At 39.0% G+C, this 26,720-nt stretch overlaps 1 protein-coding gene across 1 annotated transcript in view; it reads left to right on the forward strand.

Annotated features, from left to right (window-relative positions):
* The window catches only part of TNNI3K (TNNI3 interacting kinase), a 424,853-nt gene that overhangs the window by 196,303 nt on the left and 201,830 nt on the right, over window positions 1-26,720 (forward strand). Inside the window, exons 12-17 of the mRNA XM_004369062.2 lie at window positions 12,092-12,178; window positions 12,774-12,830; window positions 13,800-13,892; window positions 13,976-14,033; window positions 14,155-14,349; window positions 15,451-15,555. Of these exons, the coding sequence (XP_004369119.1) occupies window positions 12,092-12,178; window positions 12,774-12,830; window positions 13,800-13,892; window positions 13,976-14,033; window positions 14,155-14,349; window positions 15,451-15,555 (595 nt within the window). The remainder of the gene's footprint in view (window positions 1-12,091; window positions 12,179-12,773; window positions 12,831-13,799; window positions 13,893-13,975; window positions 14,034-14,154; window positions 14,350-15,450; window positions 15,556-26,720) is intronic.

Genomic DNA, 26,720 nt, shown 5'->3' on the forward strand with positions numbered 1-26,720 from the left:
CCTGCTCTTTTTTGGTAGTTGTTAGCTTGATATATTTTTTTCCAACCTTTGATTTTTAATAAATTCACATCTTTGTTTCTAAGGTGTGTCTCTTGTAGACAGCATATGGCTGGATCCTGTTTTCTTATCCATTCTGTCACTGTCCATCTCTTATGGGTGCATTAAGTGTTTGTTTTTTTTGATTTTGATAAGGACTCCTGACCAGCCTAACTAACAGGTTAGGTGAGGTGATGAGGTGACTCTGTGGCAGAGGCTGGCCAGGCCAGAAGGTCATATTACACAATACCTAGTGATCACTCATGATATTAACTGACCTCAGGGGAGAGAGATGTTATGTCATTATGTAACATTGCATGATGTAATGAGACCCTCAATAATAACTCTGGACACTGTATTTAGAGTTGATAGCTCCAGCTCCTAAGGAGCTGCTCACTGGATGCATAAGGAAATACAAAGTAAGAACAACAACAAGAAAGAGCAACATATACAGTTTCTTGGTTATTGTTACCTGTAATAGCTAACATGAAAGTGAAAGATGAACCAAGCTTTGATTCTGCCAGTCGAAACTAGAGCCTTTAGTCTCAGGACCCCTAGCAAAGCAATGTGTTGGAGAAGATACTGATGCTGGGCCAAGTTTAGATTCTGGCTTGCCAGTAATATAGCTCCCAGCCTCAGAGTCATTTCCAAAGGGAGAAGTCATGCTGAAACAACAGATAAGAAGGCAAGACTGATTCCCAACAGAATAGTGAAAAAAAGATAGAGGGGAGCATCAAGGAACTCATCCCAACAGGGTGGAAATCTTTAAGTGGTTATTAATAAATGGAGTGAATAAAGCAAACATTGATGGGGAAAAAATAAAGGGGAAAGAGAAAGGGAGGAGTTAAGGGACTTGTCCCAGCAGAGTGGAAATCTTTAGAAGTTTATTAAGAAATAGGATGGATGAGGCAGACATTGATGGGTTTGAAACAAAGGTCTTAATACAGTGCTATTGGAGGTTAGGTGAATCAATAGGAGCCCCTGCTGGTCCCCCAACATTAAAGGGCCATAAACAAGTCTGCTCTATTCACTCTATTGTGGAGTAATGTAAAAAGCTGGAGGGCAAAGATGACAATGAGAAGCCTGACCTGGAATTGCCTGAGGCAGTGGTCTAGCAGTTTAATCAAGATAAAAACTGTGGTGGGGCGGTGTCCCTTGGCCCAATTCTATGCTGGTGACTCAAAGTCTTCTGCAAGTGAATGGGTAAAATGGTCAGGGGGTGGGGAAGAGGCTTTTCTGAGGCTCCTTGACGTGGGATCCCAGTGCAGTGTGATTCCAAAACCTGCCAGTGAATAATTAACTGGGGCTAAGATTAGACTGGGAGGATATGGGGGCACAAGGTTGATGGAATTAAGATGAAAGTTTGGAGGAAAATTGAAATTTGTGAACAGGCTTTATGTGAAGTGGTTGAGTCTCCTTTACCTGAACATATTATAGAAATGGATATTATGTCTGACTGAGGAACACTAACCTCCAACAGTATGGTAAAACAGAAGTCATGTAAGTTGGCCCTCAGGCCAAACTTGTTTGGAAATGATAAATGGGAACCAGTAAAAAAAGAAGCTGAAGTGCTAGTCCGGACAAATTGACTGTATAAATAGTCTTGCATGGAGCATTGACTGGGGCTTATGGAAAAAGCCTGTGAGTGCCACCCAGCCACAACTGTTGGGATTCAAGACCAGGAAATTTCCATTTGAGAGACAACTACTAGCTGAATATAGGATTTTGATTGAGACTGCCACTATGACTTAAAGCAAAAGCAAACCCGTTGCCATAAAGCCGATTCCAACTCATAGCGACCCTATAGGACAGAGTAGAACTGCCCCATAGAGTTTCCAAGGAGCACCTGGTGGATTTGAACTGCTGATCTTTTGGTTAGCAGCTGTAGCACTTAACCATTATGCCACCAGGGTTTAAAGATACAAAATCATCTTGAAACCTAAAATACCCATAATATCTTGGGTGATGTAGGAGAAATATTATGTAGGGAAAACAATGCCCAGAAAAGTTCCATAATAAAATAGAAATGATTTATACAGGAACATGCTACCAGGGGAATGCAAGGAGACACTCAAGAGCAGGAAGGCTCTTTTCCTCTAGGGCTGACTTTGGAACCACCAGAGGAACTGCCAGATACTACTGACATGTGGGTAGTGCCCTATAAACAGCTCTTAATTGGGCAAAGAGCTGTTTGGTTTATGGACAGCAGTTCAAGGTGAACAGACAGCATCTTGTTTGGAAGGCCACTACTCTGACCGAAGAAGGTAAAAACAAATCAGCTTAGTGAGCTGAATTGCATGCTGTTTGCTCCTATGTTTGGTTTTTCTGACTCATGGGCAGTGGCTAATTGCCTGGCTGTAAGGTCAGGTAAAAGAGCAATGGAAACCTGGCCTATTAAGGGATACTTATATGGGTTACAGCCCTATGGAAATTTGAGGGGTGCATTAAAATAGGAAATGCCAATGTCCATCAGAAGAATCCTCTTCTAGGACTGAAAGTTAAGTAGAATCAGGGAGTAGATATCTTGGTATGCTTGCTTGAGGTGACCACCTGTGTCCATGACGTGAACAGAAATGAAGTGGGGGAGACCTCAGGGGTTAGGGGCTGGAGTTTGCATTATGTACTAAGACCCTCTCACCACCACCAATAAAAGCTCTGGATACTAAATCTCCATGGACCTCCTGGTTGATGAAAGACATTAATGCACATGGGAGGGTAGCATTCTTTGCAACATGGAAGCATTAGATACCTTAAAGACCTCACCCTAGGTGTCTCCTCTTTATGCTGATCCTGATTTGTGTCCTTTATAATAAAGCTGTTATAATATAGTATTACAATGAAATGTGTAAAGACCTGGACTTAGAAAACCAAAAGGGAAGAACATGCTTGGCATTTCTCAAGTGAAAGAACTGAAGAAAAAATTCAAGCCTCAAGTTGCAATAGTGAAGGGTTCTATGGCAAAAAAATTGAACAATGCAGGAAGCATCAGAAGAAGATGGAAGAAATACACAGAGTCACTGTACCCAAAAGAATTAGACTATGTTCAGATATTTCAGGAGATAACATATGATCAAGAACTGATGGTGCTGAAGGAAGAATTCCAAGCTGCACCGACGGCATTGGTGAAAAACAAGGCTCCAGGAATTGATGGAATACCAATTTCAATGGACGGAATCCATTTCAACAAACAGATGCAAAGCGCTCACTCATCTATGCCAAGAAATTGGGAAGACAGCTACCTGGCCAACGGACTGGAAGAGATCCATATCCGCACCCATTCCAAACAAAGGCGATCCACCTGAATGAGGAAATCATTGAACAATATCCTTAATATCACAAGCAAGTAAAATTATGCTGAAGATAATTCAAAAATGGTTGCAGCAATACATTAGCAGACAACTGCCAGAAATTCAAGCCAGATTCAGAAGAGAACGTGGAACCAGACGTAATATTGCTGATGTCAGATGAATCCTGGCTGAAAGCAGAGAATACCAGAAAGATGTTTACCTGTGTTTTATTGACTATGCAAAGGTATTCGACTATGTGGATCATAACAAATTATGGATAACATTTCGAAGATTGGGAATTCCAGAACACTTAATTGTTCTCATGAGGAACCTGTACGTAGACCAAGAGGCAGTCATTTGAACAGAACAAAGGGATATTGCATGGCTTAAAATCAGGAAAGGTGTGGGTCAGGGTTGTATCTTTTCACCATATTTATTTAATCTGTATGCTAAGCAAAGAATCTGAGAAACTGGACTATATGAAGAAGAATGGGGCATCAGGACTGGAGGAAGGCTCGTTACATACAACCTATGACACAAGCTTGCTTGCTGAAAGTGAAGAGCACCTGAAGCACTTACTGATGAAGATCAAAGACTATAGCCTTCAATAGGGATTACACCTCAACATAAAGAAAACAAAAATCCTCACAACTGCACCAATAAGCAATGTCATGATAAATGGAGAAAAGATTGACATTGTCAAGGATTTCGTTTTACTTGGATCCACAATCAACACCCGTAGAAGTAGCAGTCAAGAAATCAAACACATTGCATTGGGCAACTCTGCTGCAAAAGACCTCTTTAAAGTGTTGAAAAGCAAAGATGTCACCTTGAAGACTAAGGTACACCTGACCCGAGCCATGGTGTTTTCAATTGCCTCATATGCATACAAAAGCTGGACAATGAATAAAGAATACTGAAGAATAATGATATTAATAAAGAATACTGAATATACCAGGTACTGGCAGAAGAACAAACAAATCTGTTTTGGAAGAAGTACAACCAGAATGCTGCTTAGAAATGTACACTGGACATGTTATCAGGAGGCACCACTCATGATGCTTGCTAAAGTAGAGGGTCAGTGAAAGAGAAGATGACTCTCAATGAGATGGATTGACAAAATGGCTGCAACAATGGGCTCAAATAAAGCAATTATTACGAGGATGGCACAGATCCAGGCAGTATTTCGTTCTGTAGTACGTACGGTCGCCATGAGTTGGAATCAACTACATGGCATCTAACAACTACATCATAATAAAGATGTAATCCTTAGTACTTTTCATGAATTCTGTGGGTTGTTTCAGTGAATTGTCAAACCCAAAGTAGTGGGAGCCAACAAGTCAGAAGTGAGGGAGCCTGGAAACCCCTGAGCTTATGGCTGATACCCTGAGGGGAGAGAGGGAACTTCCTCTATACCAGCAGGTCAGAAGTAAAGGGGCCTTGGCGAGGGAGTGGAGGAGTGAGCTTGTGGCTGTCATCCTGAAGTGGTGTGGAAAATCCCAAAGTTGTAGCCGACAGGTCAAAAGTGAGGGTGTCGTGTGGAGTTTCAAACTTGTGGCTGACTTCTGAAGTCTTAGGCCTGCTTGGCGGTCTGGACGACTGTGTCTTTTTAACTTGTGAGCTCTAACCTAGCTCTGGGTGGCTAGGATCACAGATAGAAGTGCTACATGGGCAGCTGGTGTCAGAACTGAACAGAAGTGAGAAGTGGAATTTGATTTGAGATTGATTTATTCGCAAGATAGAATATAAAAAAAGGGAGGAGGAAAGGTAAATAACTTAGTTGTATATAATGTTCTCTTGACAAAAGCATTCATGTTTGTGGAGTCTTATCTCAAGGTGAAGGCTAGTGGCACTTAAATTTGGGCCTAGTGATTAAGATACAAGAATAATGTAAAGGAGTATATTTTCCCTCTCCATAATGTAAAATTTTGGCAGCATTTATATTTAAATTATAGAAGGGTAAACATCGGAAGCCACCCTCAGATCTCACATTTCAATGCTCTGGAAAGTGTGTCTTTAACATGATGGAAAGAGGAGATCAGAAAATATTGGGCAAAGTCTCACCTAGATCATCACTGTTAAAGTTTTATTCTTTGAGTCAGTTGTAAAGCAAGACCCAGGTTTCTCCTTTGATGATCTGGACATATGGGATATATGATGTTGTTGTTAGTTGCTGTCAAGTCAGCTCTGATTCATGGTCACCTTATATATATATATATAACATCATAAAATGTTGCCCAGTCCAGTTCCATCTTCATGATTTTTGGTGTATTTGAATCCATTGTTGTGACTATTATGTAGTGCTTCCAACCTATGAAGCTCATCTTCCAGCACTCTATCAGATAATATTCTGTTACGATCCACAAGTCTTTCATGGGCTAATTTTTTGAAAGTTGATTCCTAGTCTGCCTTAGTCTGGAAACTCTGCTGAAACCTGTCCACCGTGGGTGACCCTGCTTGAATTTGAAATACCAGTGCATAGCTTCCAGCATGATAGCAACATGCAAGCCACCATAGTCCGACAAACTGACAGACGGGTGGTGGGGACAAATGAAATAAGTAAAAATTTCTAGGCTCTGAAATTGATACCAAATCTTCATGTTCTCTACTTAGTCTTGGACCCAAAGAGTCTCAAGGTCCACAGTCAGGGAGAAGGTACTAGCACTGGTGTCATTTACCATCAATCTTCGCACCGAGCTCCTGAAATACTTGTGAATCAGCACCCACTGAGAATAAGCATTCTTTGTTTCTAAGATGAAATGGCAGAGGATAGAGAGAGCAACCTTACAGGGAAACAATAAAAATTGTACTTCTTCTTGAATAATTATGAAACCTTTGTTGTGTACATGCCCATGATGTAGATATTAAACTTTGTAACAACCCTAGAACTGACATATAACCTTCAGCAAAAACCCAGTTTTTAAAAAAAAAATAACTATTCATAAAGTTGAAAGCAAAGGATATCATACCAAATGCAAGGAGTAATGGAACACAAGAAGAAGACAAATCAAAAGGAAAACGTGGAATTTAGGGAATACAGGCAGGAAGAGAATAGTGAGAGCATGAAATGAAAGACTTCAGGCTGGCAGGAGAGCCAGCTTTGCCAGAAGTCTCAGGTGCTCCAATGAATGATACTATAAAAGTGCAAATCATTATTATAACTGCATTAGGCTAATAACATAACAGCCTTCTTTTTGGGTAAAATACTTGGAGGTATATAGTAAATTCTCAGATATAGGAAAACATTTCATTTAATTAGTGGAAGTTTGATTATCTCTGGACATGTTCCATTAGTGCATCTTGGTTATCCGGGTGTATCCATTAACGGGAGTTTGGCTTAACAAGTCCATTTAGTGAGCCCCATCAAGGCATTTTTCTGCTTAACTCCTTAAGGCCAAGTATCAGGAAGCTGGGCCCTCGTGCATACACTTTGGTGGCTTGTCAGAGCCGTTCTAGCAGTGGAGAATTTCCCATATGTGGGCGCCTCCGCCGAGAGTTAACAGGAGGTGGGAAATCAGGCAGAGATGCCTTCCAGAGCTGAGGGGGACTCTTGGCATTTCCCTGGCAGCCTCATGCTTATCATCAGCCAGAACCCATGCACTCATTAGGCTCTTGATGAAAAGCATCCCAAAGAAAACTGCCAGCAAATTGTGCCACTGTGCTGGCAGGAAATTAAAACTGCTCAGAGCAAGTGGAGCCAAGAGAGCTGTTGAAATGAAAGGTAACATCAAGGGTGTGATCACTGACTCACACAGGCATTCAGGATTCGGGATGCAGCTTTCTTCTTTACTAGGGAAAGCATGAGGCTGTCTCAGCTGTCAACCGAAGTCGATCCGCCAGAGGACCTGAGACAGACAGGGAGGTGGGCTCTATGAATTAAGCTTTGTTGTACTTGGGTGAATGCTAGGGGTTTGGGTTGCTTTCTTTCTCCAAAGGACTTTCTCCTAGGAAAAACAAATAAGGGAAAAAAAACGTTTCTTTTTCCTGGTGCCAAATATTTAAAGACTGAAGTTAGTGAAAGAAAGGCTCTAAAAGCACCCAGGTTCTGTTAGAGCGAGGGGCAGGTAGGGTGGAGGGGGCCAGGCAAAGCCTCAGAACCTGTGAATCAAGCAATGGGACAGATGAAGGCTATTTCAATTCCAGAGGAATTTTTGTTGCTGCTGCTTTATGCTGAGGCTAAAATGGCCACCAGGGGGAGAAAGGGAAATGTTTAACAGGAAGTGGCACCAAGATGTAAGCTAGGCACACTGACAGCTTCACAAACTGGGTAAGGTAGCAGAATAATGGTTTCCCAAAGATGCCTAAGGGGAATTAAGATTGCAGATGGAATTAAGGTTGCTTATCGACCTATTGAAGTCAAGTCAATTCCGACTCAAAGTGACCCTATAAGACAGAGTAGAACTGCCCCTTAGAGTTTCCAGGCTGTGAATCTTTATGGAAGCGGACTGTCAAATCTTTCTCCCATGGAGTGGCTGGTGAATTCAAACCGCTGACCTGTCCGTTAGCAGTTGAGTGCTTAACCACTGAGCCACCAGAGCTTCTTTTAACTGACCTTAAAAATAGAGAGATTATTCTAGATTGTCCAGGTAGGCTCAATGTAATCACAAGGGCCCTTGTAAGTGGAAGAGGGAGACAGAAAAAAGAAGTGAAAGAGATGTGCTACGAGAATGACTAAGCCACTCATGTTGGCTTTGAAGATGGAGAAGGGGGGCCGCAGGCCAAGGAATTCTGGAAAAGGCAAGGAAATAGATTCCTCCAGAAAGGAACACAGTCTGCCAACACCTTGGGATTAGCCCAGTGCAACCCAAGTTGTACTTCTGAACTCCAGATCTGTGAGATAATGAATAAATGTGATTGCTTAAGCCACTAAATTTGTGGTAATTATAACAACCACATGAATAGAAAACGAATACACTGGGTATTTAGAAAATGCATCTGAAGTTCCAAAAGGAGTTTCCAAGTTCATTTACAATTATAAAACAAAGTGGTAAGACAAGAAAGCAGTGAAAATATCCAAAAGTAACATTTATGTGTTAGCATCATTAGGTATATTACATACATTATCTCGTTTAATCTTTTTAACAATCTTTTGAGGATATATCATCAGTTCAAATCTGTAGAAGAGGATCATTTTAAAAAGTAAAACAAATCACATTCTTCACCTAATGAAAATCCTCCTGTGGCTCCCCATCTCACCTACACTAAAATCCAAACTCTTTATCCAAACATGTAAAGCTTTACATTCTAATACTCAGAGTTTGAGTGTTGCATCAGCATCACATGGGACCTCGTTAGAAAGGCCACTCTCAGGCTCCACTACAACCTTCTCAACCAGAATCTCTGGGGATAGGGCTCAGGAGTCTGTGTTTTAGCATGTGGACCAGGTGATACTTATACACACTAAAGTTTGATAAGTTTGAATCACTTCTCCACGTGATGTGCCTACTTCTCTAACTAAATCTGGTACTACTCTCATCCTTGCCTGATATACTCCAGACGCTGTAGCCCTTCGTCCTGTTCATTCCCAACTTGAGTCTTTTGCATTATGTGTTTCCTCTGCCTGTTATGCTCTTTCCTTAGATCTCTGCCTGTTGGTTAACGTCATTTGAGTCTTGAGAGTCCAAAGCAAGAATTCTAATGGAACTTGCCCCCTATTATTTCATCATAACCTATGTCTATGGTTTAAGAAAATCAGAGATCTGCCAGTCATGGATAGAAATCTATGAATGATAAGGAATGGAAGCTAATTGTAAACTCTGTAGATTTAAATTTTGCTAAAAGTTTTAACAATTATAATCATGATGGATTTTTTTGTTTGTTTTTTGGCTAGAAGCTGATCTTAGGATGTTACATTTGGAAAAGATTTAGATACTAGTGTTGTTGTTGGGTGCTGTCAAGTCAATTCTGACTCATAGCAACCATATAACGAGCCTGTAGAGCAGAGTAGAACTGCCCCATGGGTCTTGGCTGTAATCTTTACCTAAGCAGACCACCAGGTCTTTCTCCTGTAGAGCCGCTGGGTGGGTTTGAATCACCACTCTTTGGGTTAGCAGTTGAGTGCTTAACCATTTGCGCTACCAGGGCTCCTTATTCCACCTCAGGATCTTGCATACACTGTTAATTTCTTTTTTGAAGGAGGATTTGATAAGCAAACTGAACTCTCAAACTATACTCTAAATTAGCTGGGTAGATTCTGAGCTGTGGTAAGTATGGATCTTTCCTTGTGGACGAGCACTTATGATTTTTCAATTCCTACATTTTGCCATTTTTAAAGTGAGTGCTGTTACATTTCGCAAGTTTCTTGGCAGGGTCTTTAAGGTTGACTCTGTCTTCCTCTTGTATAAATTAGCTTTAGTAGATTATTTTTATAGTGAAAGTATAAAATAGTATCAAAGTTTAGTTCTATTGAAAATAATTGGTCTATTCAAGGGAACATTTATCTTTCTTTTATCCTTTACAATAATAAAACCCTACTGAAATTAATAAACTCCAAAATATCAGTGGTGTTATATAATAGAAATTGATTTCTCAGTCATGTAACAGTCCGGGGTGGACATTTCCATTCAGTGGTTATTCAGGAGCTTCATCATCTCCTAGGGCCTCAGAACCTTCTGCATCTAGCCAGCACATGGGGAAAGAAAGAGTAGAGAAAGCTCAGTGTTTCTTAGAAGCCTTAACCTGCAAGTGACATCATTTCTTATATTCCCTCAGTGAGAATTAGTCACAAAGCCACAATGAGATACAAGGGGAATGGGCAAATGTAGTCCCTGGATGGGCAGCCATTCCCAGTGACAAAATTACCCTGTGAAAGGGGAGCACAAATGCCAGTGGACAGCTAGCTACCTCAGTCACAAAAACGACGTAAATTCTTTTAGCACCGTGTTATGCTATAGTTGCCAATTAAATGTAATACTCAATCACAGCAAATACATCACTCCTTCCTGGTTACCATATATGCTTTTCACCCTTTTAAGAAATGTCCTTATTATATACTCCTCTTATGGATTGAATTGTATCCCCCCCAAAAATGTGTGTCAACTTGGCTAGTCCATGATTCCCAGTATTGTGTGATTGTCCACCACTTTGTCATCTGTTGTGATTTTCCTATGCGTTGTAATTCCTACCTCGAGGTTAATGAGGTGGGATTAGTGGCAGTTATGTTAATGAGGTAGGACTCAATTTACAAGATTAGGTTTAAGTCAATGTCTTTTGAGATATAAAAGAGAGAAGCGAGCAGAGAGACATGGGAACCTCCTACCACCAGGAAAGTAGTGCTGGAAGAGTGCGTCCTTTAGACCCAGAGACCCTGCACTGAGAAGTTCCTAGTCCAGGGGAACGTTGACGACAAGGACCTTCCTCCAGAGCTGACAAAGAGAGAAAGCCTCCCCCTGGAGCTGATGCCCTAATTTGAACTTCTAGCCTAACTAGACTGTGAGAGAATAAACTTCTGTTTGTTGAAGCCATCCACTTGTATTTCTGTTATAGCAGCACTAGATAACTAAGACAACTCCCATCCAGTAACCAGTTGCCATCAGGTCGATTCTGTCTCATGGCAACTGCATGTGTGTCAGAGTAGAATTGTGCTCCATAGGATTTTCAATGGCTAATTTTTCAGAAATAGATTGCCAGGCCTTTCTTTTGAGGTGCCTCTGGATATACTCAAAACAGCAACCTTTCAATTAACAGCTGAGTGCTTAACTGTTTGCACCTCCCAGAGACTCCTATACTCCCATAGTACTTGAAATTTCCTCTCTTAGAAATTCTCATCATTCTTATAATTTTTTGGTCAATACCTCTCTTCCCCACTGACTGTAAGCTTCTTGAGGACAGGGCCTTGTTGCCTTGTTCATCGTTTCCTCACTGCCAGACATGTTGTTATTTTTGTTGTTAGGTGCCATCGATTCAGTTCCAACTCATAGGGATCCTACGTACAACAGAACAAAACACTGCCTGGTCCTGCGCCACCCTCACAATCATTGTTATGCTTGAGCCCATTGTTGCAGCCACTATGTGAATCCATCTCCTTAAGGGTCTTCCTCTTTTTCACTTATCCTCTACTTTACCAAGCATGATGTCCTTTTTCAGGGACTGGTACCACCTGATAACATGTCCAAAGTATGTGAGATGAAGTCTCGCCATCCTTGCTTCTAAGGAGTGTTCTGGCTGTACTTATTCCAAGACAGATTTGTCCGTTCTTCTGGCAGTCCATGATATATTCAATGTTCTTCGCCAACACCATAATTCAAAGGCATCAATTCTTTTTTTATGAGGGGATTGAAAATACCATGGCTTTGGTCAGGCGCACCTTAGTCCTCAAAGTGACATCTTTGCTTGTTAACACTTTAAAGAGGTCTTTTGCAGCACATTTGCCCAAAGCAAACATAGGGCCCAACATAGTGCCTCACATATAGCAGAGTCTTAATAAATGATTTTGAATAAATGAATGAATAAGAGTAGAGTCTCGTTATTCACAGTAGTTATATCCTTATAAAGTCCTGTGAGTACTAAATTAGCAAATACCAAACCAGCCTAGTTTGAATTAGCTGAGAATTTTTTCCTCCATGAGTATTTTTAGCAAATAGGGGAATTTGCAAGTGTGGAATCTGCAAATAATGAGGATCAGTTATACTAAATTCCGATTGCAATAAATTCTCTCTTAAGATATGTCCTTTGTTATAAGCTATCGCTAGTCGTTTTTTAAATACGTGGTGGGCTGAATAAGCTAAACAAAAATTAAGACCCTTTGTCCTTTTTGTCTTTCCATAAAGGACATGATGCGATTGTCACACTCCTGAAGCATTATAAGAGACCTCAGGACGAATTGCCCTGTAATGAGTATTCTCAGCCTGGAGGAGGTACCCCACTTCTTATTCAGTTTTCATTGTTAGTGCAATTTTGTGCCTAAAGGTAAACCTGTGTTTGTGCTATTATCATTCTGTGGCTGGGGGAAGCATAGTCTTGTGTAAGGCTGGTTTTATTTTAAGAAAATGTATATCTGGGTAAGCCTGAATATAAAAAAGCTGCTGCCACTTCGGCCCTCTTCTAATTCACAAATCTGCAGTTTCTCCAAATTTTACATACCCTGCTCTGGATGTTTATGAGGCTAGTGCATGGCTAGGAAAGCCTTGTAAGCTGAGGGCAGTCATTTTTCTTTTCAGTAAACGATTAAGGCAGAACAGAGAATACTCGTATCCAGACACTAATTAAATCTGTTGGAGTCGGCTAGCTCCTGGAATTTTTTTTTTTTTTTTAAATCTTTTTACCCACTTTCTAAATAAACCCTTGGCTGTACGGTTTCAGTATCCAGGGGAAAGACCTGGACTTTAAGCTATAGTCTTACTTGGTTTCCTTAGCAAGCTGTTTTTTTTTTTTTTTTTTTTTTAATGTTGAATTTTTAAGTAGAAAGAAATGATTGCTTCTCTCAACTCTGTTATTTAATTTGATTTCTAGATGGCTCCTATGTGTCTGTGCCATCTCCCTTGGGAAAGATTAAAAGCATGACCAAAGGTACTTTTACTACTGGACAATTGTTATATATTTTATTACTAAAGATAACTATCACTTCAAATATGACTTTCTATTATGTTTTGCATATTACAAATGATGGATATTTTACCAGCATAACCACTATTATCAACAGACCTTCTTTCTATAATTAACCTTACCTGCTGTACTATTTTGTATATGCCCTCTCAGTTCATAGGGTGTAAAAACAGTAAGAATTCCATAAGGAGTATTAAAGAAAGGTTTCATTTCCATAGTATTTATATATATTTATTGTTTTACAAAGTATAAATTACAAATATTAATATTTCTTTGAGAAAAATTGGGAATAGTTTTGTTTACAATAAATATCTGAAAAATTAAATTATTTTTCAAAAGATCCCAAATAAGTAATACTTGGGAAACTTTTGAATGTATGCTGCACACAAAATTAAAACCATTTGGCCAGGAAAGTAAAAAGTATAATTCAACTGTAAATTTACAATATAACTATTTGGAATTTAAAGTCTTTTCAAATTATTTTTTGGCTTTGGGTATTTCCTCTGAATGATTCATGAGCCTGTTTCCTGTCATTTAATTGTCATGCGTTTGAGGTTTAGTTTATGACTATTTGGCTAAGCCTATTGTGATAGGTTGAAGGGATTGACCGGATAAGAGCCTTTACCATAATGTAATACGGACTGTATTCCATGTCATCAAGCAGACTGGTTGTTGATCAGGTCAGGAATAAACCTTTAGCCCTGATAACAGAGGCCAGGTAATGGAGACAGAGAACTAACATGCTTTCAAGGGGCAGGGATCATTTATGGTAAGGTTTTAGCATCCCCAAGTAGTCAATTACAGTTGGAAAATTGAATGCTACTAGGAAATATTTTTTGGTTAAGTAAAGTATGTATAAGCATGAGTGTGTATACATCCACATATGTGCTTATTCTCTTAAAAAAAATAACAAAAAACAATTCCTGGTTACAGAGAAAGCAGATGTTCTCCTCCTAAGGGCTGGATTGCCCTCACATTTCCATCTTCAGCTCTCAGAAATTGAGTTCCATGAGATTATCGGCTCAGGTAACTTAAGAAAATAACAATCAGCTTTAGTTCAATGAGTTCAAAATAGTATTTGTTTATTTATTTCTTTTAAATAATTTTAGGTTCTTTTGGGAAAGTGTATAAAGGACGATGCAGAAATAAAATAGTGGCTATAAAACGGTAAGCAAGCAAATGAGAAATTTTGGTATCCAGGTGGGTTTGTAACTTTTAAAAGACATTGAAGAAGCCCCTTGTCTTGCTCCATGGGCTGACTGAAGATTTCTGTTGCTGCTGTTTCCAGTTACCGAGCCAACACCTACTGCTCCAAGTCAGATGTGGACATGTTTTGCCGAGAGGTGTCCATTCTCTGCCGGCTCAGTCACCCTTGTGTGATTCAGTTTGTGGGCGCTTGCTTGAACCATCCCAGCCAGTTTGCCATTGTCACTCAGTACATATCGGGAGGGTCTCTGTTCTCCCTTCTTCATGAGCAGAAGAGGTATGGGATCTTTCTTTTGATTTAGCATTTGGAATATCTTTGGAGTTACGCTTGAACCAACCTTAGAGATTTAGGGCTGGGATGAGCCATCACTCTCTGAAATCTCTGACCAATATCAAGTGTGGCATTTTAAGGATGGTTAATAATTTATGCCCAATAATTGTGTTTTAATTAGTGTAACTACTTCTGTGCTTTCTTAACAGGAATTTAGTTGAAGGTAACAAATCCCAAGGAATTTAAATTGGTAACTGGTGCTCATAATAATCCAGCTAAATTTGACATACCAATAAAGCAGATACATGTACAGTAATCCCCCCTTATCTGAGGGGGATATGTTCCAAACCCCGCTTCCCCCCGCCCCGTAGATGCCTGAAACCGGGGATAGTACCGAATCCTATATATACTATGTTTTGTCCTATAAGTACATACCTATGATAAAGTTTAATTTATAAATTAGGTACAGTAAGAGATGAACAACAATAACTAATAATAAAATAGAACAGTTATAACAATATACTGTAATAAAAGTTATGTGAATGTGCTAAGCGGGATGGCGTGAGATTTCATCACGCTACTCACTCAACACTTTCCGACCACTGTTAACTGCAGGTAACTGAAACCGTTGAAAGCAAAACCGAGGATAAAGGAGGGTGGTTACTGTAGTCTTAGAATAAAATAATTTCCAGGGATTGCAGTATTTATTAAATAAAGTTTTTTTAAAAAAGAATGGACTTGTATAACTCTACTTTGAATTCACTTCCTAGAGATATGTCTACAATAATTAGAATACAGTTTCACCCAGTCAGTGCTTAAAGTAGATTCCATTTTTATGCTATTACAAAGGAATTAAGTATAATATTACAAATATTATAAAATCAAGTATATTGCTTTAAATAAGATGGGTTGGTATCTGAGCTGACTTATAATTAAACATTATCTGATGTAGAAAAGCCATTTTCCAGATTTGTTGAATTTTTAGCTTAACCTTCAATAAAGCACAAAAGACTGAAATCAAATCACACACACCATTTGATTTCTTTTAGAAATATATGGTATTGGCTTTGACTATTTCATCCTCATTAATCTATTTTTAAATTCTAGGATTCTTGATTTGCAGTCTAAATTAATTATTGCAGTAGATGTTGCCAAAGGTATGGAGTACCTTCACAACCTGACACAGCCAATTATACACCGTGACTTGAACAGGTATTTTTTTTCTTAAATAATAAACTTAGAATTGTGTAACGGACTAGAAATCTACAACAGATTTCAATGAGAATACATTTAAGATTTATTGCAGATCAGGCTTTTCTATATACCCTGTGGGTAAGGGAACAGACTACCAAACACCTAGGCAATAAGAAGTTTTGCCATTGACTTTTGCAGGACTAGAAAGCTGTATAACAACACTGCAGGGATCTTTCAGATATATGAAGAATGTTCAGAAAGATTGTGATATCTGAATGACTTACCAGCTAGCTAGGTCCCAGGTCAGTAAGGTCAGATCAAGGACTGAACTCAATGACATTATAGCATGCCATCTCTTGTATAAAGTTGGGTATTATAAGAAGACCTGATATAAAATTATCTGAAACACTACTTTTGTGCTACCTTCTTGGTATTTTTATTTTAGTAAATTCAGCCAAAACACAGTGGCTTATTTACCTAATTTATGACAAGAAATGTTTTAATGTAAAATAGAGGGTTGAAATAAACATACAGCCAAAGTGTTCTAATAGTTGAACCCCAAGGGGTTTCAAATTTTCTTATACAGCAGAGCACTTTCTCTAAATAAAATCTGACACAGGAGGCCAATATACAAAATGGAACAGCTTTAGATGAAGGCAGAGTGTGGGGTAAAGAACTCTGTTTACTTATCATTTTCCACTGCTCAAAGAGGGGGCTCCCTGGCCACCTCTGTGGAATCCCAAAGGCTCTGTGGAGAACAGTTGGACAACCACTAATCTTGTTGAGGAAACAAGTCAGATTATTCCAAATCAAGGGCTTTCAGCTCATAATCAAGAAGGTTCATGTAGATCATATGTATAATCTTTTGTACAACCTCCATAGTTCTGAAGCTACTAAAAATTAATTAGTTCATTCATTCATCCATTCAACAACTATCTGAGCATCTACTATGTTTAAAGCTTTCTACTTGGTACAGTAGAGCTTGCAAAGTGAAACTGTCATAGACTATTTTCAAGGAGCTTTCATACTGTGGTAGAGAGGAAAAATACATAAATATATTTTAAGGTATAAAATAACAAATTCTATAAAATAAACAGTGAAAAATGTCTATAAAATTTTAGAAAGAAGAATAGTAATTACTTCTCAGGAGTGTAGAGACAGTGTCATGGAAGAGGTGACATTTGAGCTTGGCCCTGAAGGGTAGATAGGTTAGAAGAATATTTTAGGCTCAAGGCAGGCAGTATGAAAATAGATTTCCTATTACCACGGAGTTGATTCTGTCTCATGGTAATTCCATGTGAGTCAGAGTAGAACTGTTCCCCACAGGGTTTTCAATGGCTGCTTTTTTGGAAGTAGATTGCCAGGCTTTTCTTCTGAGTTGCCTCAGGGTAGATTTACAATGCCAACATTTCAGTTAGCAATCAAGCGCATTAACCATTCATACCATACAGGGACTCCAAGAAAATAGAGGTCAGAAAATTAAAGGTATATACAGGAACAATGAATAGCTTTATTTTAGTGTATAACTGTATGTAGTGTGCATAGTGTATGAAGGGGAGGATTAGGAAAGAAATATCAAAAAATAAATTGGAACAAAAGCACAGAAATCAGTGAATACCAGAATAAGGTAGTTTAGACTTTGTTCTGGAAGCAAGATGGAAGCACTGAGGATGTTTGAGCTGGGAATCACAAGTTTGGAGCTGCATTATGGGAAGATAAAATTGTGTAAAAGACCAACTTGAAGTAATCTGGATGAGAAGTAATGAAAAGCAGATTTCACTAGTAGCAGGAGAAATGAAGGGAAAACACAGATATGAAAGATAGGAGAGATAAAGTAAATTAGACGTGAAAAGTGGTTGGATATTAGATATTGGAAGTAGACATAGATTGCACTCTATTCAAAACTATTTGCTAGTTTTCAAATAAAAGTTATTTATTTACTGTTAACTACTAGTTTAATCTTTACCTCTCTTTCCAAAGTACAGTATTTTTTCTTTGAATTTCACTAACAATTTTTAGAAAACAGATGTAGATGAAGATAATAAATTAACATATAAACCCAAACCCAAACTTACTGCCGTCAAGCCATTTCCAACTCATAGTGACCCTATACGACAGAGTAGAACTACCCCATAGGGTTTCCTAGGCTGTAATCTTTATAGAAGCAGACTGCCACATCTTTCTCCCGGGGAGTGGTTGGCGGGTTCAAACCGACAACTTTTCAGTTATGCGCCACCAAGACTTCTTAATTAACATATAGCAAACTGGTAATTTGTGAGTTTGGGGAGTATTGTCATTCCAACCATCTTTGCATGTGGTATTAAAACAATGAGTGATCCTTGAAAGTTTTCTCTAGCTGTGAGTCTTCTTTCGTGGTGTGATTGAATATGTGTTTTGTTTCCCTTTGAGTAGCTGCAAGTTGTTGCCAACAGGTTATAAATCAGGACCAAAAATATAAACTTTGATTAAAAATGAAAAAAGAACATTTACTATATAACAGATATTAAAAGTGAAAATATAACATTATATAACATATATAGGTTTATATTTACTATTTTTCCACTTCTAATTAATATAAATGCTTGAATTGTACCAAGATGTCTTCAAATTTTATGAAACACTGTTTCATAGATGCCTTCAGTATGAGTAGAACCCCAAAACATTGCATATGTTATTTGTGAATTATCTTCTACCCATCTTTAATCTGGTGGCAACAATGACAACAAATCAGTTTTTCAGATTATTGCACATTGTATGTGCATATAGCACGGTGAATGGTCCAAAAGAGTATGAGATACATTTCTTCCCCTTGGAGGACTTACTACAATCTGCAGAGCCCTGGTGGCACAGTGGTTAAGAGCTTGGTTGCTAACCAAAAGTCGGCAGTTCTAATCTACCAGCTGCTCCTTGGAAACCCTGTGAAGTAGTTCTTCTCTATCCTATAGGGTCTCTATGAATCAGAATCAACTCAAGGCAACAGGTTAGTTGGGTACATTGGACATATGTCCAGGAAACAACTGAATTTCCATTCAAGGCAGAAAATGATTAAGGACCAAAAATGATTATGTAGCAATTTTCAGGGGATTTCAAGTAAGTCAAATATCAAAGTGAGTGGAAGATTTCCTGGAAGATGTAGAGCTAAAATTAGACTTTAAAGAATAGGCATTGATTTTTCCTTAGTCTTTTCACAGCATGTTAAAAACCGACTGCCGATTCCGACTCACAGAGACCCTATAGATCAAAGTAGAACTGCGCCATGGGGTTTCCAGGGCCATAAATCTTTCCAGAAGCAGACTGCCACATCATCCTCCCACCGTGTGGCTGGTGGGTTCAAATCACTGACCTTTTGGTTGGTAGCCAAGCGCTTTAACCACTGCACCACCAGAGCTCCCTCACAGTATACTAACCCCTGCTTTTCTACAGTATTTAGAAAATCCCCCTAAGAGAGGTAGAGGAAAGGATGCATATCAGAGAGTGAGGGAGTTGGACACTTGTTTGCATTTGTATTGAAATGACTTGTTTACATTTTTATCTCCCCTGCTAGTCCAGACATGTGGGAGCCTCAAGAGCAGAGATACTGCACTTTTCATCTCCGATATCTAGAGCTGAGCATAGTATCTCACACAGAAAAGATGTTCAATCAATGCATTTCAAATTGAACCAAATTCTTGGGGGCATATCTATGGATGCCATTTCAGGAAACAGTGCCCTCTTTAGTATATGTATGACTACTTATGGATATAGTCCAGTCAACTTACCCAGTACCTATTCCCTAGGGCGTGTAGGTGGGTGGGTTTTGCAGCCGGACTATGAGCACCCAATACTGTTGGCTGTAAGGACTGGGGGGCACCTCTTATTTTGGGGCCCCTTTCACAGGTGGCTAGTTGGCGTGGGTGGAGCCACCAGTCCTCAGGCCTCTGATGTAGGTAGGTGAAGACCCTGCTTAATGGGCAGAGCAGTGTCAAATGTCAGAAGCCTGCCACTTCACAGCTAAAAGAGTTGAAGTTAGACTTTAGGTATATATCCTGTTGTACTCTGGTAATGAGGGCCTACACTGTTGAAATGGGCCCACACAGGTCTCTGAAGGGGGAAAGTCACTCAAAGTCCATGGATCCCTTATGCCTGTGCCTAGGCAAAGGAGCTGTGCGTACCCTGAGTTCCTGGCTTAGGGGAGCCAGCAGATTATTTTTCCCGTTTGTTAATTTGTTCCCTCTCCAAGCCCGGGAGAATGGGTCAGGGTGTGTGACAGGTCCTATTCTGGCCCAGGAGACTTGGCAATAGCTGAGCCATCCCGGACCCGGTGCAGAGCAGGGAGCAGGGAAGTAAATGGGAGGGAGCTTTTTCCCTAAGGGGATGTTTTTGATCCGTACGGTAGGCCAGATGCAAGTACTTATCTTTCTCCGACCGAGGGCTGCCTCTTGCTGGTACTGGGTGGCCAAGCAGCCTCTCTGCCACTGGGTCTCTCTCGATGTGGAAAACACCTCCTGAGTGCTGCTGCTTGCCTGCCTTACCACATACCCCAAGCTGATCTGGGCTGACGGACTTCGGTTCCTGCTGGGTCAGGTCTGGCAACTCCTCGGTGCTTCTGAACCATCCCTCCATCCCCCTGCCACTCAGTCCAATTCCTCAACTTTGCCTTTGATGTTCAGGGCTCCTAGATTGTCATATATAATCAATTCACTTGTTTATTCTGGTCTTTGTTGTAAGAGGAACCACCGGGAGCATCTGACTACTCTGCCATCTTGGCCCTGCCTCCCCTTTCATCATTTTCAAGGAAGGAGAATGTTTGAACTTATTGATCCTCCCACAGAGGGAACACTTCTATCTTTGGGTTTGTGGCTGTTGATTTATTTGAGTGAAAGGAAAAACAATAAAAAAAAAAAAAAAAAAACCTCTATTTTACCCCTGACAGCAAGACCTCTCTGAGGCTTGTTGCCATACACAGGTCTGAAAGTTAGTTTAGATCTTCAGTATGTACTAAGGAGAAGTTAAAAAAAAAAGTTAAAAAGTTGTTCTTTTCAATGATGATAATTCCAGTTACCAGAGAGTTGACGCTGACTCATGGTGACCTTGTGTGTGTCAGAGTAGAACTATGCTCCTTAGGGACTTCGATGGTTGATTTTTCAGAAGATCACCAGGTCTTTCTTCAGAGGCCACTCTAGGTGGACTCAAACTGCCAGCCTTCATGGTAGCACGTTAACTGTTAGCACCACCCAGAGACTAATGAAAATAATACCTATCATTTATTTAGCTCTTATAGTGGGAAATAAGCCCTACCAAGACCTTGTCATGCATGATCTCATTTAATCCTCATAACAATTCTATGGCATAGGTATTATCTCCACTTTAGTGAAAAGGAAACTGATCAAAGGGTTTTAAGTCTAAGGTCATATTCTTATGGTGTTCTTAGCAATATGTTATACTGTACCAACCAAGCAAAACTAAACAAAAATGAAACAAACAAAAAACATATCAGAATAGAGACAGAAGGAGGCTGATGATATTAAATTGGCATCCTCCATTTATCAAACTTGCTCTCTGTACTTTTAGTCCTTAATAGTCTCAATTCCTGTGACCCAACACATTTCTCATATCATCTCCTCATGCCTCTCTGCTGTTTTTTTTAAATCTTCCACACTCCATGTTCTGCTGATGTGGAGTAAAGATTATATACAAGGCATGCAGATACGTTTTGTTTGTCCCATATAGTTTAAATATTTTTAAATGTACATAGCTTTAGCCAAGAATGCACTCTCCAATTTGCCATAGACCCAAGCACCTACCAGTTTATACCTGGCCAAACTTCTATGCTGTCATGTGCTGCATAACGTCTGTTCAGGCAATGTGTGACCACATATATGTCCGTAGTCCCGTTAGTTTATAACAGAGTTATAAAATCCCAACTGGAGAACAGGAGGTAGTGGGTGTAACACTTAAGAAACACTTCTAAACCATGCAGTGTTTTCACGAGAGTCACAAAGTAGTGCATACGTTTGTTATTACAAACCATTGTATGTATTTAACTCAAATTTTTAATATAATAGGCTTTTTGGCAGTCCATTCTTCATTACAATTTGTCCGTAAGTCAGAAGTTCGTAACCCATGGACTGCATATATACATATACATATATAATATGGTGTTCACACAATGTCCAAATCACATAACATCCTATTTCACGGGATGAATCATGGACGTTAAGCTACACATGACTGTATTCATGTTGTAGCATTGGAATTTGCAAGCCATGACTTACAGCTAAAGGCTTTAAAACTATTTGCTAGTGACTCTGTGTTTTCTTGGAAAAGGACATTTTCCAAATTGTTTGACAGTGAAACAGAAACACCTCTGCAAACATATATGGATTAAATGAGTGGTCTTCTCCCTGTGTAACTACATAGTACAGCATGTAGTATAACAGTACCTTAAGAAATGAAATAGAGATACCTCCATCACAGTGGTCATGACATTCCCATGAAAGCATTTTGGAAACTTTGAAGCACTATACGAATGCTATTTGTTTCCTTTATATTTTGGGGATGGGAAGAAAACACCCAACAATATTCTTATGCATATAATTATTTCTTTTTATATAACACAATTAATTAGCTAGAGGTCTAGATCTGAGAAAGACTGTTGGTGTTTGAATGTAGGCTTATTCTGGTGACTATAAAGAAAATAATAAGAAATAACTTAAAAACTGTCAATTTCCCGATGACAAATGACAGATAATTTAAAAAGGCAAAATTTTGAAGATGATATTTAACTAAATTAGTCAAGATTTTAGAATTGTCAAAGAAAACAATATTATTGATAGAAAATTTTAATGATTGTTCTTAAGTTGAGGTATCCATTTGCCTTTTGATTGAATACAAAATAGAAAAGTCTTGCATTTAAAAAAAATACAACTATCAGGTACAAATAAGTCATTAATTGCTTTTCTAATTACCTATTACATACAATTGTACTTCTCAGTTTGCATAGATTATAGAGTCCCATTCTCAACTCTTCCTTACAGTTGTGACTTTTCTAATAAGTGGTTTAGTAAGTTGTTATACAAAAATAATTCAGTGTGGCTTGGCAAACACCATCTTGAAGAGACTTCTGAATATCTGAATACAGAACGTTTAATTGATTACTACGTTATAAAACCTACAGGAAGTCCTACAAGCGAATGCATTGAAACTCCTGTGAAATTCTTGACAAACAACCTTGTTCTTGTGATTCTCCAGTATAAAACCAATCACACACTGTTTAAATTTCATCAAAAAAAAAAATTTGTTATTCATTTTGACTTTAAAAATAAGATAGTTGTTGTTGCTGTTAAGTGCTGTCAAGTCAGTTCTGACTCATAGTGACCCTTTGTACAACAGAATGAAACACTGCCCGGTCCTGCACCATTCTCACAATCGTTGCTATGCCTGAGCCCATTGTTGCAGCCATTGTGTCAATCCATCTCCTTAAGGGTCTTCCTCTCTTTCGCTGACCCTTTACCAGGGGCCCTGGTAGCATAGCCCTGGTGGCTGCTAACCAAAAGTTCAACAGTTTGAATCCATCAGCAGCTCCTTGGAAACCCTTTGGGGTGTTTTTACTCTGTCCTATAGGGTCACTATAAGTTGCAATCGACTGGACGGCAACGGGTTACTTTACCAAGCATGATGTCCTTCTCCAGGGACTGGTCCCTCCTGATAACTGTCCAAAGCACATGAGATGAAGTCTCGCCATCTTTGCTTCTAAGGAGTGTTTTGACTGTACTTCTTCCAAGACAGGTTTGTTTGTTCCTCTGACAGTCCATGGTATATTCAGTATTGTTTGGCAACACCATAATTCAAAGGTGTCAGTTCTTCTTTGGTCTTCCTTATTCATTGTCCAGCTTTCGTGTGCATATGAGGAGACTGAAAATATCATGGCTTGGGTCAAGTGCACCTTAGTTCTCAAAGTGACGTCTTTGCTTTTCAACACTTTAAAGAGGTTTTCTGCAGCAGTTTTGTCCAATACAATACGTCGTTTGATTTCTTGACTGCTCCTTCCGTGGGTGTTGATTGTGGATCAAAGTAAAATGAAATCCTTGACAACTTCAATCTTTTCTATGTTTATCATGATGTTGTTTATTGATTAATTAATTATTAAACCAAAATTATTAATAAACCAATGATTAATTAATAAACAACAACAACAAACAGTTGCTATGGAGTCAATTCCCACTCATGGTGACCTCATGTACTTCAGAATAGAACTATGCTCTATAGGATTTTCAATGGCTGATTTTGCAGAAGTAGATTGTCAGGTCTTTCTTCCAAGGTACCTCTGGTAGACTCGAACCACCAACATTTTGGTTAGCAGCCAAGTGCATTAACTGTTTACACCACCTAAGGACAATTAATTAATGTAAAATATTGATTGAATGCTTAACATAAACTAATATCTGTGATATGTCTTTGGGGTAACAGTCAAGAATGACAGACCATAGCACTTTTTCTAGCAGAGCTTAGGGCTTAACAGAGTTTAGGGCTTAACAGAGCTTAGAGCTTAATGAAGTATTTTCTAAACGTTTCTGATCATTAGAGTCATCTGGGGACTCTCATTAAAGAAACAGATTTAAAGACCCCTGCCTTGAAGGGTCTGATTCAAAATGCCTTAGGTTTGTCCTGGGGATCTATACTTTTTGAACAAGAATGCCAGCTAATTCTTATGATTAATTAAGGAGAGAAAACATTGTTCTAGTGCAGCAGTTCTCAACTCTAGCTGCACGTTAAAATCTCTGGGAGAACTTAAAAGAAAATCTTGATGTTGATTAAATCAGAATTTCCAGGGATGGGGCCCAGGTATCAGATGATTAAAGAGAACCCTGTTGTTGTTATGTGCTGTTGAGTAGATTCCAACTCATAGCTACCCTCTATGACAGAGTAGAATTGCACCATAGGGTTTCCTAGCCTGTAATCTTTACGGAGGGGAGCCTTGGTGGCACAGTAGGTTAAGCGCTCGGTAGTTTGAACCCTTCAGCCACTCCACAGGAGAAAGATGTGGCAGTCTGCTTCTGTAAATACTTACAGCCTTTGAAACCCTATGGGTCAGTCCCACTTTGTCCTATAGGGTCGCTAATAGAATCAATTTGATGGAAAAAAATAAGGGTAATCTTTATGGGGGCAGATCACAAGATCTTTTCTCCCATGTAACCAGGGCTCCTTTACAGTACCTTAGATGATCCCAGTGTACAGTCAGGGTTGAGAACCACCTTCTAGTCATATGCCAAATATTCCTTAATACCGTCTACCATACAATCTTATCCTTCTCTGCTGCCAGTGTGGGGTGGGAATATTGGGGAATCAAGTCACAATTTAACCCCAAACATTTTGAGAATCATTGCCTTTGATACAGTATATCCATCCATCCATCCATTCATCCATCCATCCATCCATCCACTTATTCATTCATTCTGCTAATAGTGAATGCAAAATACAAATATCCACAGCTTGTGGCCTCTATGGCCCCTATGACATAGTAAGTCCCAAGGGTCTTCAATTATAATTCATGACATTCTACGGAGTTCCCAGGAATGTAGAATCTTCACTGGCGGCCAAAACAGAAGTAAAATTTCAATAACCTGAGAACTGCAGTACACATAGTCCATGTAGGTATTCAAGGCTTTAAAACGTAGAAGAATACACAACTATATGTAATAAGTAGATAAAACACGTATAGAAAGATTTGTATATTTGTGTGTGTGTGTGTTGGTTTGTTATATATTATGTATCAATGCACGTCTAAGCATACATACTTCCGTATGCTTTCATGATGCTTCTAGCTTTTTGCAACTAGAGTTCTGAAACAATTAAACCCTACAGAAAACAACTTGAAAGATATTTTTTGCAATTCTCTCAAGGATAAGACATAGCTATTAATATTTGGGATTTATAGGGAGAAGTTAATTCATTACATAGATATATATAATTGATACCTTAGTACCTAGGGCCTCAGAGCTTACAGGCTGCATTTTGTTCTGAAATGTTCATGTCAAAAATTGTAATCTGACTTCAAATTTCCAATTTAATTAAAAAGAAACATCAGTAGCTATCAGTGTCAATTTTATTATTGCTTTGAGGAATGAAAAAAAACTAAGCTACATGATTTGTTAGTATTTCCAAGATGAAATTTGAATATGTGTGTATATGTATATATATAAATATATATTATTAATATGCATTAATAATTGGAACAAGAAATGTACAGATTATGAATCTTCAAAAATTGGAAGTCATCAAAAATGAAATGGAACACATAAAGATCAGTATGTGTGTGTACATATATGTGTGTGTGTACATATATATAGCTAACCACTCACCTGTCAGTTTGTCATACTGTGGTGGCTTTTGTGTTGCTGTAATGCTGGAAGCTATGCCACCTGTATTTCAAATAACAGCAGGGTCACCCATGGTGGATAGGACTCGGTGGAGCTTCCAAATTAAGACAGATTAGGGAGAAAGGCCTGATGGTCTACTTCTGAAAAGACTGGCCAGTGAAAACCTTATGAATAGCCGTGGAACAATGTCTGATATAGTGCTGGAAGATGAGCCCCTCAGGTTGGAAGGCACTCACAATATGACTGGGGAAGAGCTGCCTCCTCAAAGTAAAGTCAACCTTAATGAAGTGGATGGAGTCAAGCTTTCGGGACCTTCATTTGCTGATGTGGCACTACTCAAAATGGGGAGAAACAGCTGCAAATATTCATGGACCATGAAATGTATGAAGTATGAATCTAGGAAAATTGGAAATCATCAAAAACAAAATGGAATGCGTAAAGATCAATATCCCAGGCATTAGTGAGCTGAAATAATGGACAGGTATTGGCCATCTTGAATAAGACAATCATATGGTCTACTATACTGGGAATGACAAATTGAAGAGAAATGACATTGCATTTGTCATCAAAAAGAACATTTCAAGATCTATCCTGAAGTACAGTACTGTCAGTGATAGGATAATATCTGTACATCTACAAGGAAGACCAGTTAATATGACTATTATTCAAATAATGCATCAACTACTAAGGCCAAAGATGAAGAAATTGAAAATTTTTACCAACTTCTGCAGTCTGAAATTGATCAAACGTGCAATCAAGATATATTGATAATTACTGGTTATTGGAATGCAAAAGTTGGAAACAAAGAAGGATCAGTAGTTGGAA

This window comes from Trichechus manatus, unplaced genomic scaffold, assembly GCF_000243295.1.
Source record: "Trichechus manatus latirostris isolate Lorelei unplaced genomic scaffold, TriManLat1.0 scaffold00003, whole genome shotgun sequence".
In the NCBI taxonomy this organism is placed as follows: domain Eukaryota; kingdom Metazoa; phylum Chordata; class Mammalia; order Sirenia; family Trichechidae; genus Trichechus; species Trichechus manatus.